We start from the raw sequence: 14,004 nt of genomic DNA, 5'->3' as shown, positions 1-14,004 counted from the left end.
ATCCCTCTACTTTACTTTAAAAAGGTCTGACTTCCTGGTCTCGACCTTTATAGCACCAGTGTGTGCTTTTACGAAGGAATCTGCAAGCATAGAAAATGAGCTAACAGAATTAGGAAGAAGGTTGTGGTACCATATCATAGATCCCTTTGACAAGGTCTCTCCGAATTTTTTCAACAAGACAAACTCGATCTCATCATCTTCCAAGTCGTTTGCTTTGATGATGCATGTATAAGAGGTCACATGTTCGTTTGGGTCAGTCGTTCCGTTGTACTTAGGGATTTCGGGCATGCAAAATTTTTTTGGGGATCGACTTCGGAGCCATGCTTGGGGGAAAAGGCCATTGAATAAATTTGTTGGAATCCAGGCCCCTCAATATCGGAGGTGCTCCTGGGATTTGGTCGACCCTGGAATTGTAGGTTTCCACATTTTTATCATTGGCTTCGATTTTCTTTTCCCCTGTTTCTATCCGTTTCGTCAATTCTTCGAGAAATTTTAGGATCTCGGGGTTAGTCCCCGATTCACTCTCGCTCGTTTTTCCCGGGATTGGTTCGTTTCCGCGGATGGCTTCACGGGGTAGATCGGGTTCAACCCTGCTCGGTGCCCGGCTTTGGCTCTGTAACTGAGCTACCGCCACCTGTTGAGCTTGCAGCATTTCAAAGATCATCTGTAGGTTGATCCCGTCTTCTTCAATATTTTGTGTGTTTCGAGATACCGATCGGGTTCCACCACGGACGCTATTTTCGAGGTCGGTAGGCAAGTTTGCGTCGGTAGCCACATGTGAATTAACGTCAATTGGATTTAGGGTCGAAGTTCCAACGGGATCAGCAGGCGGCCCTTCGTTACCGGCGCCATGTTGTTATTCTCACCTTGATGACCAGACTCGGTGTCGATACGTAGGGGTGTCGATTGAGAGTTTGGCATTTTTAGCTACAAATCAAAGACACTTCAAAGAGAAAGCGTAATGTAGTGTACGTTATGGAGATCTGTATTAAATAACCACTATTATCCTTAGCCCCACGGTGGGCGCCAAACTGTTTACCCTCAAAATCGGATAACAATTAAATTTATAAGTGATTTAAAGGATATGTGGATTAATTTAATGCAAAATGATAAATTAGATTGCAATTGAATTAAATAACGATAAATTAACTGTAAACCACATGAATTGGATGATTTCAGCTTAGGAAAGGAGCTACCTTTGTGTTGAATGCACTTTTATTGACACAAAGATAACAAAGAAATAAGAATTTTGAGGATAACGGTAATGTATTACTCATGAGTATATGTTACAATGTCCTTAATGAATTGTCAAGTTCCCTTTTTATATTAGGAGAGATTTACCTTTTAAGGTATTATTTTATTATTCTATAAAAGGCAAAAGTTTTTGATTTGATAATCGTTGGTTCCCTTTTTGAGTCGTTCCGTAATTTTTGCCATAATAATTGGTTAATGACGAGAATTACGGACCCCTATCAGATGAGTTAGCAAAGCTTTCTTCGAGACCGTTAGAAACATGACCGGTTTCGCCTTCAGTAAATTCGAGGGCAAATATGATGGTTTCGATGACTAATTTTGACAATGCTTTGGGTTCGATCTTAATCACCATGTTTCGATCTTGGTTGATTGTGTTGGATGTTAGATCGATCTTCGAGCTCGACTTTACTTGATCACAGATATTTCGACCCTGGCCTAATCAAGGAGTTTTGGAAGCTCGATCGAATATCGAGCTCGATTTTATCCGTATACAAGTTTACTTTTATTTTACTAAATTATATTTTCAACACACCTCCTCATATGCTAGTCTAGTTCATTTCTACGAGTCAAACATGTATACTTTTAATAACAAATAATGATCAAATCCGAACTTAGGCAAAAATTACTTTTAGCCGGCGGCAGATAACCACAAAAATATATATAATTTGCATATTTTTTTGTATATATATATATATATAAATATATATTTTAACTATTATTTTGAAAGCGTCTATACACTTTCATTTTCTCAAAATTTAAACTATTTGAAAACGCACACTATTATTTGCCTAAATAACGTATGTGCAAATAGATGCAACAAAGTTTTTACAAAGGGAAAGCAATACTAGACTCTAGTGGTGTGGTATCATTTAGAGTACCTTTTACAAATATCAATAAACCAAAGTCAAAAAGACCAACCACACACAAATCTACAAAAGATAGTAATAAACAAACAGCCAAACAGGTCAGCTCTGTGGTCCTACTCCTCTCTCAGCAGTCACCTTATTAATCTCCATTTACTCCTCTTCCTTCCTTTACTCTTTCATTTCCCATTTCACATTCATGGCCACCCAAACAACACAAACAAAACAAACAGTTTTTTGTTTTCAAGAATGGTAAGCAAATAGTAAAGTGGGACTTTTTTGTTTTAGCAGCGTGAAAAGGAGACCTTTTTTGTTTCTTTTGGTGAAACCCCATATTAAAAGGACCTGATTCTTGAATTTCTGATACGGGGTTTTAGCAGTTTTTTCTTTCGAAATGGTAAGCAAATGGGGGAAAGTGAAATTGGCTCTTGGTTTGAACCTTTGTGCTTATATTCCCAAAAGAACAATGGATGATAATGATGACAGTGGCAGTTCAACAGTTTCTGAGTCAGAAAGGCACTCCGGCGCCGCCCTTTTGTCGCCGGCGACGGCTGATTGGGACATTCCTCCGGCGACTCCAAGGTCACATGGGTTGAAGTTGTCCAAGAGCTTAAGTAGATCTTCTAAGGTTTGTTTTCCTTTTTTTTTAAATAATTCCTTTTTTTGTTTTCTTTATATTTTGGATGGCTATATTAGTGATTGTAGCTGAGGAAAGCTGTGAGCTTGGAAAAAGGAGGATTTAATGAAGAAAATTTCTAATACTAGTGTTTGTTTGGTAAGGAAAACATGAATTAGAAAATTTAGTATCAGGATTCCGGGGTGTGGCCTGACGGTCAATAAAGTCCGAGTTGAAATTCCACTAGAGCCAAAGAGAACACTAGGTGATTTTTTTTTATTTGCCTAAGCTTTGGTGGGCAGAGTTGCTTGTTACATGCCCTAGTGGAGATAGCAGGTATCCTGAGGAAGAATCGAGATGGACTAGACACCACCGTCATCAGAAAAAAGAAAAAAGGAAATTTGGGTCTTTCATCAATATATGAAGTGTTTGGTGGGAAAGGAACTACTAAAAGGGGAAGGAAATGGGTGGAAAACACCGAAACTTTTACCCCTCTAGTTTATTTGGTGATAATTTTGTTATTATTCCATTGAAGTTTGAATTTGCAATGGTTTAGTCTATTGTTTAATTTCTGCTTCTGCTGTTGCTATATGTCTATGCAAATTGTTTGAAATTACTGACTCCAGAATCAGTTCTCATTTTTTTTAAACTCTTGTTACTTTTCAAGTAGAGAAAAGTAGACCAATTCAAAGTGTTTGTTCTGTAACTAGCCATAATAGTTCTTTTCAGGACCCTTGTCATCTTTACTCGTTCAGGCGATTTAAACTTTGTTCTTTTCATCACTTTAGAAAGGAAAGCAACTTGTTCAGCAGCGTCTGTTGAAAATTCTTTATTTTGTAAACATGTATTCGTATTTTTGCGTTTGTCACCAACATGACCTCTTGTTCGTGTATTTTCTTTGAGTTTCGATGTTTGTTTTATTTACTTACTCTTCCATCTTTATCTTGATCACAAATTATGCCTGGTACATATTTATTTTTTATTGCGCAATTTGATCTTTCCAATTGAAAACCGTTTGATTTATCTTTTTCTGCTAAATCTTCTGTTTCTTTCCTCTATATTCTATTTGGATCATTGACTTAGCCGTGAGATTACCTATTTTTGGTGAATTTATAGACTGCAGAAGAAAACAAAAGTTCCCTTTCTTCAGCTGTCATTCTTTTCAGTACTGGTATTTGACTGATGTGGTCCATCTACTTGGCTTAAATTCATTTGTTTAGATGGAACTTTTTCTCGCTTGCATTGTATTTCAATTAAATTGGTTTATTATTCTTTTAATCACCTGACCAGTTCGTTTCTACTTTCAGAAAACTTGCTCGATATGTTTGGCTTCAATGAAGAGAGGAGACGGGCATGCTATATTCACTGCTGAATGTTCACATTCATTTCACTTCCAGTGTATTGCTTCAAATGTAAAACATGGAAATCAAGTTTGCCCAGTTTGTAGGGCCAAATGGAAAGAAATTCCTCTGCAGTGTCCCAGCCTTGATCCTCCCATTGGGAGGGCTAGAGTCAATCCTGTCGACTGGCCCCAAAATAATGCACTAATGACTGTAATACGTCGTTTACCAACAACCCGCCCAACTGCCAATCGGCATATTTCCCCATTATTTCAGTTTCCCGAGCCAGCCGTCTTTGATGATGATGAATCTTTGGGTAATCAACTCAACTCTACTGAGGAAAGTGCTTCAGATAAGAGTTTGATAAATGGTTGTGGCAACAGGAAAGTGAAGATTGAAAATTACCCTGAGGTTCTGGCAATCTCAAGGTCTAGTGCTTCAGATAACTTCACTGTGTTAGTCCAGCTGAAGGCTCCTGGTTCAGTTTCAGTACAAGATCCAAGTGGAAACCAGGTAAATTTGTCCCAGGTTTCCCAAACGCCTCGTGCTCCTGTTGACCTTGTCACCGTTCTTGACATAAGTGGAAGTATGGCTGGCACTAAACTTGCACTACTAAAACGGGCTATGGGTTTTGTGATACAGAATCTCGGTCCCAATGATAGGCTGGCAGTAATTGCCTTCTCTTCGACAGCTCGTCGTCTCTTCCCTCTTCGTCGGATGTCTGAAACAGGACGGCAGCAAGCACTGCAAGCAGTAAACTCCCTGGTTGCAAATGGAGGGACAAATATTGCTGAAGGCTTGAGAAAGGGTGCCAAGATAATGGAAGATAGTAGGGAAAAGAACTCAGTTGCTAGTATAATTCTGTTGTCTGATGGTCAAGATACATATACAGTCAGTAGTACTTCTGGTAGTAGCCGGCAGCAACCTAACTACAAGTTGCTTCTGCCTTTGTCCATTCATGGTGGAAATAGTTCAGGGTTTAAAATACCGGTACATGCCTTTGGGTTTGGTGCCGATCATGATGCTTCATCAATGCATTCGATATCGGAGATTTCAGGAGGAACGTTTTCTTTTATTGAGACAGAAGGTGTCATACAGGACGCTTTTGCTCAATGCATTGGAGGCCTTCTCAGTGTTGTAGTCAACGAGCTTCAGGTAAGTATTGAGTGTCTTCACCCGGGTGTCTACCTTAGCTCTTTAAAAGCAGGAAGCTATCCGAACCGCTTAATGTCTGATCGACGCATGGGAACAATTGACGTTGGAAATTTATATGCTGATGAAGAGAGGGATTTTCTGGTTTCAATCAATATCCCTACTGAATCTTCATGTGCAGAAACATCATTGTTAAAGGTTAAGTGTGTATATATGGATCCTTTCACAAAAGAAAAGGTTTCAGTCAGAAGTGAAGATCTTAGGATAAAGAGACCTGAAAAGGCTGGACAAGAGAGTATTTTGATTGAAGTGGACAGGCAGCAGAACAGGCTCCGAGCAGCTGAGGCAATGGAACAAGCGCGAGCAGCTGCCGAGAAAGGAGACCTAGTTGGTGCAACTTCCATCCTAGAAAACTGCAGAAAGCTGTTGTCAGAGTCAGAGTCTGCTAAATCTCATGATCGGCTTTGTGTGGCACTTGATGCGGAGCTCAAGGAGATGCAGGAAAGGATGGCAAGCAGACATGTATATGAAGCATCAGGAAGGGCATACGTCTTGTCAGGGCTGAGCTCACACTCGTGGCAGAGAGCAACAACACGAGGTGACTCTACAGATGGTTCAAGTCTTATCCAAGCCTATCAAACCCCTTCCATGGTCGATATGGTAACTCGCTCACAGGCTACGTTACTGGGAAGCCCTTCAGCTCAAAGACATGTTCGGCCATTGTGGTCATTTGCATCACAACCAAAGCCTAGGTAACAGTTACATAACCAAAGCCGAAGATGTCACTTCTGCTGCTCTTTAAGTCCTTCCTCTTTCTATTACTAATAGCCTTTGGAGTGGAGTGGAGTAAAAGGAAGGATGAGAAGTTTTTGAATATCCGCATATTGATGTCTATGCTTGTAAAGGAATAAACTTGGTGAAATGTGCAATATAGTTTTGGGAAATGGGATGTAAGGGCACACTAGTTAGGTTCTTGTGACTTCATTTTGGTCCTCCCTTGTTTTTGCTGTTTTTTGACTTCATTTTGTTGGGGGTGATGTATATAAGGTGAGATGGCATATATCTCTGGTTATAAGTTTGTAACCGTGGGATTTTCTTGGAGAACTGTCATTTATGTATAAAAAATCATGCAAAATGATTCTTTTCTTCGACTTTCTTGATTATTCCCTCTTCTTGCCTTTGCTTTTAAGTTTCAATCAAGAAGCTTTTGCAGTTTTGCGAAAGGCAGTTGAAAAATGAAAGTGGAATCAGCACTGATTGACTTCAAGAATTAAATTGTTCATCTTGTCTGGGGTCAAAGAATAAACATGAAAAGGTCTTTTCATGCTTTTATGTCTTGCTTTAGTTCGGGTGGTGGAAAAGGGTAACTTTTATTTTGAATTTTTTTCTCCATTGTAGAAGATAAGCTACATCTGTGAGGAAGTAAAAAAACACAGAAAAGTGAAAAGCTACTGGACAAAGTAGGAAGATTTTGTTTGGAGAGCCCATAAGACTTTATTTCGGATTTTGAATCCCTATTTATTTATTATTTATTTTTTGCCCAAGAAAATGCTAACCGGGGGGTTCAAGTTTGGTCGGGGGCCGTTTTGAATTTTTAAAAAACTTCTGGGGCAAACTTAAACATAATAAATAGGGTCTAATTTTGGCTCCAAACCAAACAGACCCTAAACAGCTATTCTCTTTCTCAACAGAAATATTCTGGTTCTTCAAGATCATTTAAGTTTGGAATGAAATTCAACATCATAATCACGATAAGCAGTGACTAGAAGTAATTTGTTGGAAGTTTCACTTCTTCCATTTTCCTAGAAAGCAGCGATTTTACAATTGAAGTGATATACAAGTGTGGAGCCCTAATTTTTTCATTTTTCTGATTTTTTGTTGTTCAGTGTACATTTATGCATTAGTATTATTTTTCTTTCTTATTTGCACACTTTTTATGTCCATTGTGCATAACAGTCATGACAAGAACGAAAAATAAAAGTAAACGGGATGAAATTGGAGATGAAAATAGTTTCAGAAACAGTATATCGGTAGGCAAGAGCAATGGACATTTAACGAATAATAAAGGTCGAGATTAGATGACGAAGAAATAGTTTTTGTGTGTGTCTGAGTTTAGTAATAAACGAAAAAAGATTATTATACACCGATAAAAGAAGAAAATGATGCTGATGATGAGGGAGATGAAATTGTTGTTGATGAAGAAGTAGCAAGGGAAAATGATGGTGATAGTGAGGAAATTCAAAAATATTTTGAAGCAGCTAGACCTTATAACAGAGTTTAAAATTAGTAGTTGTTTTGGCAACTTTGTAAAACTGTCAAAATACTGATTTACATTCAGTGGACAAATGGTTCATTCACTTCTTCTTCGTTAAGTTAGAAACAGTGGGCGTAAGCAAGAAATGCGAATAAATAAATTTAATTATTATATTTCTAAACTAGAAATAGCTTTAGTCTATTGGTTTCGTTGAGTCAAAAGGTCCTGAGTTCCATTCTACTTCATCAAAATTTTTAACCACAGACAACTCTCTCAAATAGTTGCAAAAAAATACATGCTAGTTGAGGTTCGAACTTGACTTCTTAGAGCAAAATCATGTACATAACTGAAGCACCAAGAGACAACCTGTGTCAAGTGGTGTTATTTTTTCCTACTTATCCACCTCCTCACAATGCTAATAACTATTTAGTAAAATTTTCCGATGAGGCAGTGTCGCATGACACCGCTTTGTTAAACGTGCATCGCAACTGGTTAGAAAGTACGGGAAGAAGCGTGAGATGTGGTTCATAGAGGAGGGAGTTCCCTCTTGTTTTGGGCCGAGGGAGTTTGCGCTGGTAACAAGGTTGAATTGCGGGTAATTTTCCAAGGAGAAGAAGCTATTAAAAATCCATAAAAGAGGAGAGAAACTAGAGAACTTTGTTGAAATTTCAAGGCATGAACCCCAAATGCTCACTGATGCTCCTGAAACCGACTTTATTATAATACTTCAATTCGATAAAAATTAAGCAGTAGCCAAAGTAAAATTGCAAAACAAGAAACCAAACTAATTATAGAGCTAATGATCCGTTCCAGTAAGTCGCCATAAGTTAGCCTTTTGCCAATGGTCAAATTCTAAATGAAGATCAGTGCAATTGATGTCAGTGCCATAGTCAACATTATGCTGACGCTTTGCTCTGCAACCCCACTGGTGCCTGTAGTTGTAGTACTAGAATTCTTGGCGTCTGAACCTGCTGAACTAGAAGAGGAAGCTGGAGTTGAGGTTCCAGATGAAGTAGAAGTGGAATCTGCATCAGCTATTTTAAAGATCTTTGCATCTGGTGAATCTGCTGGGAGCTTCAGTATTGCTGCACACAAATAATTAGCCATTCAAGTTAAACAATATTCTTTAAAAGACTCTTACATTTCTCTTTTTGAATGGAAAATGAAAGGTTAAGGGCTGTTGCAAGAAAGTCTTTGGAGGAGTGATTTTATCCTCTGTACAACTGACATTAGTTGTGTGAGGCCTCTTTTTATCTTACACATTTTGGTCCACAAAATTCCGGGACCACAAAATTTAGGCCTCACACAACTAGTATCACACAAACTTCATGCTTTTTACAAACACCCCAGAAAGTTCAGGGAGTTAACTTCCCAACAATTTTCCTTTTCTTAGCTTTCAGACGTTACACAAGAATTACTCTCTCAATTCCAATTTATGTGGCAATATTTAAGGAGTTTTAAAAAAAAAGAACTTTTTTATACTTGTGGTTTAAAACATACCATAAATAAATATTCTTTTGGCTATAAAATTGTATGTCATTAAGAGTAAAATAGGAAGTTTAAAATTAAACTATTTCTAAATATAAAAAAGGTATCGATCATTTGGAACCGACTAAAAATGATAGTAAAAAAAGGGGGAACCCAGTGCATTAAACTCCTGCTATACGCGGGGTCTGGGGAAGGGCCGGACCACAAGGGTCTATCGTATGCAGTCATACGCTGCATTGATGCAAGAGGCTGTTTTCACGGCTCGAACCCATGACCTCCTAGTTACATGAAAGCAACTTTACCAGTTACCCCAAGGCTTCTTCATTATGACACAAAAAATGGGACAGTGAGTAATAGGCTAGTGAAATAAGAAGGATTAGTTACATGGGCAATCAGAGACTTTGGCATCAATATTACAAGCAGAGGGCATTTGAAGAGCCAAAGTAGTATTGATAGGGAGGCCTAAAGAGGGATCAGTGCTCTCTTTGATAAGAACACAAAGGCATTTAGGCTTAGCAGCTCTAACTTTCTGAGTATCCTCACAACATTCAGCAGTAGGCTTCTTTGCTGTGCCACTCACATATGGAATGCATGCTGCTAGAGTTGTGAGTTGGTCTGCGCAGTCTTTTTCGTCGTCTTCTATAGTAGCCATTGCTGCTACTGCTAATGTCACAACTAACATGCAGACCATTGATAACTTCTTCATCTTCTCAATGTCAACTTTCTTTCAACTCTTTGCTTTGTGTTCTTTTAGTGTAAGAGTATAGTATTGCTTGTATGCTATTCTCTGTGTAGTGTATTCTTTTGGTTACAACCTGGTGGTTTATATAGAGTTACTCTAAGACAAGGTATTTAATTCTTGCTCCCCACCTTAGGCCACATGTAATATAAGTGAATGAGTGTAGTTTCTAAGAAGGAGGACGTTCCATGCTATGCATGAAAATAAACTGGTTTTAAGATTTGGACACCGATTATCCATAGATTAGGTTGACCTACAATAATTAATAACCTCTAGTAATTAAACCTTAGATAACTTGAAAATTCTTTACGCTAACAGTGTATATCATATCATACTATACTATAAGCATGAAGAATAAATGTTGAATTTGAAAGACCAAAATAACACTACAATTTTATTAGACTTTTATGCCCTTAAAAGTTATATTAATAATACCTTCAATATTAATAATAAAAGTTAGTTTTGTAACATTAAATTTAACTTGGGATTATCAAAGAATTTATTAAGGTACATTTATCTAAATACTTCACTTTACAAAGATAAACTCTTTAACTTCCGATGTGTATAATAATTTTTTTGAGCTAACATTTACATTTCTTACATTTTAATTATCTTCTCCTTCTATTTTTTTTAGCTTAAATATTCAAATTGTTATGATTTCTAAATGCAATTCTTTTCTTATAAATGCAATCATGATTCAAAGCATTTTACCATCCATGTACAAAACGATACAATTTTTTCAGTTATGTACTAATTATTTGGGATAGACGCGCAACGCGTGCCCAAGGACTAGTACAAAATAAAAAAAAGAGAGAGGCTAGATTTTAACAAATACTATTGCTCCCTCCAGTTCACTTTAATTGATTTTTTGGTCTTTTTTGTGGTTCATAATATTTGATTTTTCAAATATAAAAAAGGAATTAACTTTTTTTTTCTAAAGTAACCATTGAAGTAAAAAAAACCTAGGAGTATTTGTTATATTTTCAATCAACCAATTAAGGTTAATTTGGTTAATTTTATTATTAATTAGTGCTAAAAGATAAATTCTTTAATATATGTTAAAAGCTAAAAAAATCAATTAAATTTAGGGTTTAGGTTTATCAATATAAAGTAATTCGTGTGAGTAGCCATAATTACACCAAATTAGACTGAGAACTTTTCAAATTTTGAGAAGGGCTGAGCTGTATTTATAGCCTGAGACAGTAAGAGATAACAAAATTTATGATACACGCTTGGAGAAATGTAATTGCGCTTTCCAAGAAATGACAAATTTAAGCGTAAATGTCTGGTTTTTGGATTCCCAAGAATTCACCATAACCTCCAATTAATCCTCAGGGTTAATTTATCTCTTCTGCTCCTTCCCACAAAGAATTACTCTCGAGATTAAATTTAAAAAGAGCTTATTTCATATTTGGTTAGAAAAAAAAATTAAGATATAATTAATTTTGAGATTAGTTATTTCGCAATTATAATATTTTTTTATTCTATAAAAAAGTGAAATAACTAATTTCGGGATAATTTTTTTTCTAACCAAACGACGATGGTTTGCCATTCATTGATCAAGTGTTCTCACCCTCGTTGAAAATCAAAAACAGTGATACTCTATTATTTATTGTTATTTAATGATTTTGCACTGCGCACTGCAAGTCTACCCCCATTATAAGAACGAAGGTAAGAGACATGGAATATTTTGTAGGCGGGATATTCAAATCGAATCGAAAAATTTCATCAAATCGAAAAGTCAAACTAAATCGACTGAAAAACAAAAAATTATACGTCACATCAAGCATTACACTGTATTTATTATTCGTAGCTATACTTTCAGCAAATTTACCATTCGTAGCTATATTTGAATTTTATAGCAAATCAATAAAATAAGAAATTAATTGTTTTGAACTGAAACAATATAGCAACAAGCTCTTATAGCTCACTTGGTTAGAGCGTCTGCTTAGCTAGCGTATGTCTTGACTTCGAATCTCAACAAGAACATTTTATTTTTTTGTATTTCTGTATTCGCCTTAGTTGTATTCGTTACACGAACAAATAGAGTCGATACAGGTTATATCCTTTGTATATATCCCTATATACAGGTGATACAAATTGTATCCTTTGTATACACCCTTATATTTCGTCTTGATTACAGTTGATACATATTGTATTCGTTGTACGAATGCATTCGTTTGGCGAACAAATACAGTAGACATGGGTTGTATTCGTTGCGCATTTGAATACAAACGATACAAGTTAATAACAATTGAACATTAGCTACGAATGGTAATTAGACAAATTATAGCTATTATGTTCTATATTATAGTGGTTTATGAAAATTCTTCATTAAAACCCTCAATTAGGTTTGGTTAGATTTGGTTTGGTATTAAGTAAAAAAATCTGAACCAAACCGACATATAAATATATAATTTTTATATACTTCTAAGACTTTATATAAAATTTTCTTTAAATAACGTCTAGAAATATTTTGGATCCTCTCATGAGATGTACGATTTAATAGAACTATGAAGTGCACTCATTGTTATTTACTTTAAATAATAAGTTTTATCACTTTCTTGTCAAGTGCTATTGAAATGCGTCAATCATCTCTTTGTTCTTCCATATTCATATGTCAAGATTACTTATATCTTTTTCGAATTTGAAATGACATTTCAATAATTTAAAATTAAATAAAATATATCATTATTTAGGTGGCATATTAATTTGTATGTTTAATTATTAAATTTGATTAATCTTGAAAGCGTACATCAAGAAAAAATTATTGTTAGACGAGTAAGAAAATAACTATCATGTGTATTAAAATATTCTCCCATAAGAATATTGTAATAGATCATATGTTTGTTATTTTTTTCAATTTTTACCAAATATATGATCACTTATCAAAACTTTATCTATAACTTTAATAAAGTAAGATTGAAAAAATATTCATGTGATAAAAAATACGAAAAATCCGACAAACCCAAACCAATCAAAACCGATATAGTTGGTTACACCCCTAGTTGGCAGAACCTTACAACTCTTTAATTTTTGAACCCCTAATTATTTTTTGTTACGACCCAAATCTCACAAGGTCGTGATGGTGCCTAGTCCAACCCGTTAGGCAAATCAACCAAAATAAACATAACTCAAACTATAGATCTTCCAATAAATAATGAATTAAGAATATGAAATTTAACGCAAGCTACCCCAAGTACTAGTGTTACAAGTCATGAGCAACTAAGATTAGGATTTTAGCATAGATATGAAAAAAAAATACATTATTTAATTATACATAAACAGAAATTAAGTTCTAAACTACCATGAAAAAGATGGCAGCTAATGACTGGAATGCTAATGTATTCAATGCTCGCCCTCGAACTCCGCAACAGCTCAGCAAAAAAATCTACATGCAAGGTGCAGAAGTATAGTATGAGTACAACCGACTCCATGTACTCAGTAAATATCAAGACTAAACTTAACAAGTAGTGGCAAGTTTTGGTCATAAGATACTCACTTTATATAACTTGTGCAGTTCATAAGTATATACAATAATAGAGAAACAACCAAGATACAACGGATCTCAATAGTAATGTCACGACCCAATTCCCCCTATAGGTCGTGATGGCGCCCAACATTACTGCTAGGCAAGCCAACCGGGAACTAACTCTGTGATCCTCTCTTTTAAAGATTTAAAATAGTTGATTTTTAGTTTATGCGTAAATAAGAAGTAAGAGTTTAATAAAAATGCAAGATCAAAATTTTCAAGCAAGTGAGATAAGTAAAATAACCCCAAACCATCAAGTGTCTACTAGCATAAATCTCCAAGACCTGGTGTCACAAGTGTATGAGCTACTAGTAGAATATACAAAAGAGTACTACACTACTGTCCGAAACGAAATAGACAGAAAATAAAGCAAAGGAAGACTCAGGTTGCTACAGAACGGGCTCGGAAGGCAGCTCACCACAAAGTCTCGTAGTAGTCAAGGATACGCGCCTGACTGATATCCAGATGCACCTTCCTCAGATCTTGCACATTCAGTGCAGAAGTGTAGCGTGAGTAAATAAACAACATGTACGCAGTAAGTATCTAGTCTAATCTCAAAGAAATAGTGATGAGGGGCCGACTTTGACACTTACTATGGGCCAACAATAAAATATATAAAATTCTAATTAAACATGGGATATATAAATGACAATAGAACTCGAAATCAAGCAACAAATAAATAATCATTTCACCGATAGTAAGTACCAAATCAATTTCCCTCATTTAACCATTTAACCTCTCAAGCCAATAAAATAATATCAATTAT

General features: G+C 35.9%; 2 protein-coding genes across 2 annotated transcripts; one reads left to right on the top strand and one right to left on the bottom strand.

Annotated features, from left to right (window-relative positions):
• The first annotated feature begins 2,216 nt into the window (after nucleotides 1-2,216).
• On the top strand, nucleotides 2,217-6,376 carry LOC107814826 (E3 ubiquitin-protein ligase WAV3). Its single transcript, XM_016640292.2, has 2 exons — nucleotides 2,217-2,745; nucleotides 4,041-6,376. The coding sequence occupies exons 1-2, from the start codon at nucleotides 2,512-2,514 to the stop codon at nucleotides 5,979-5,981; spliced, it is 2,175 nt and encodes a 724-aa protein (XP_016495778.1). The 5' UTR covers nucleotides 2,217-2,511; the 3' UTR covers nucleotides 5,982-6,376.
• Nucleotides 6,377-8,176: 1,800 nt separating this feature from the next.
• Nucleotides 8,177-9,780, bottom strand: LOC107814824 (non-specific lipid transfer protein GPI-anchored 14). The gene is made up of 2 exons (XM_016640289.2): nucleotides 9,352-9,780; nucleotides 8,177-8,564 (listed from the first exon to the last, which is right to left on the bottom strand). The coding sequence occupies exons 1-2, from the start codon at nucleotides 9,671-9,673 to the stop codon at nucleotides 8,332-8,334; spliced, it is 555 nt and encodes a 184-aa protein (XP_016495775.1). The 5' UTR covers nucleotides 9,674-9,780; the 3' UTR covers nucleotides 8,177-8,331.
• Between the last annotated feature and the right edge of the window lie 4,224 nt (nucleotides 9,781-14,004).

The sequence above is a fragment of the Nicotiana tabacum genome, chromosome 13, assembly GCF_000715075.1.
Source record: "Nicotiana tabacum cultivar K326 chromosome 13, ASM71507v2, whole genome shotgun sequence".
NCBI lineage: Eukaryota > Viridiplantae > Streptophyta > Magnoliopsida > Solanales > Solanaceae > Nicotiana > Nicotiana tabacum.
Note: the sequence above shows the minus strand (reverse complement) of the source record. Positions and strands in the feature narration are given on the sequence as shown.

Coding starts and splice junctions, on each gene's coding strand:
- LOC107814826 (XM_016640292.2), top strand. CDS start 2,512: ATGGTAAGCAAATGGGGGAAAGTGAAATTGGCTCTTGGTTTGAACCTT. Junction 2,746..4,040: donor GCTTAAGTAGATCTTCTAAG/GTTTGTTTTCCT, acceptor TTCTACTTTCAG/AAAACTTGCTCGATATGTTT.
- LOC107814824 (XM_016640289.2), bottom strand. CDS start 9,673: ATGAAGAAGTTATCAATGGTCTGCATGTTAGTTGTGACATTAGCAGTA. Junction 8,565..9,351: donor CAAAGTCTCTGATTGCCCAT/GTAACTAATCCT, acceptor ATTTGTGTGCAG/CAATACTGAAGCTCCCAGCA.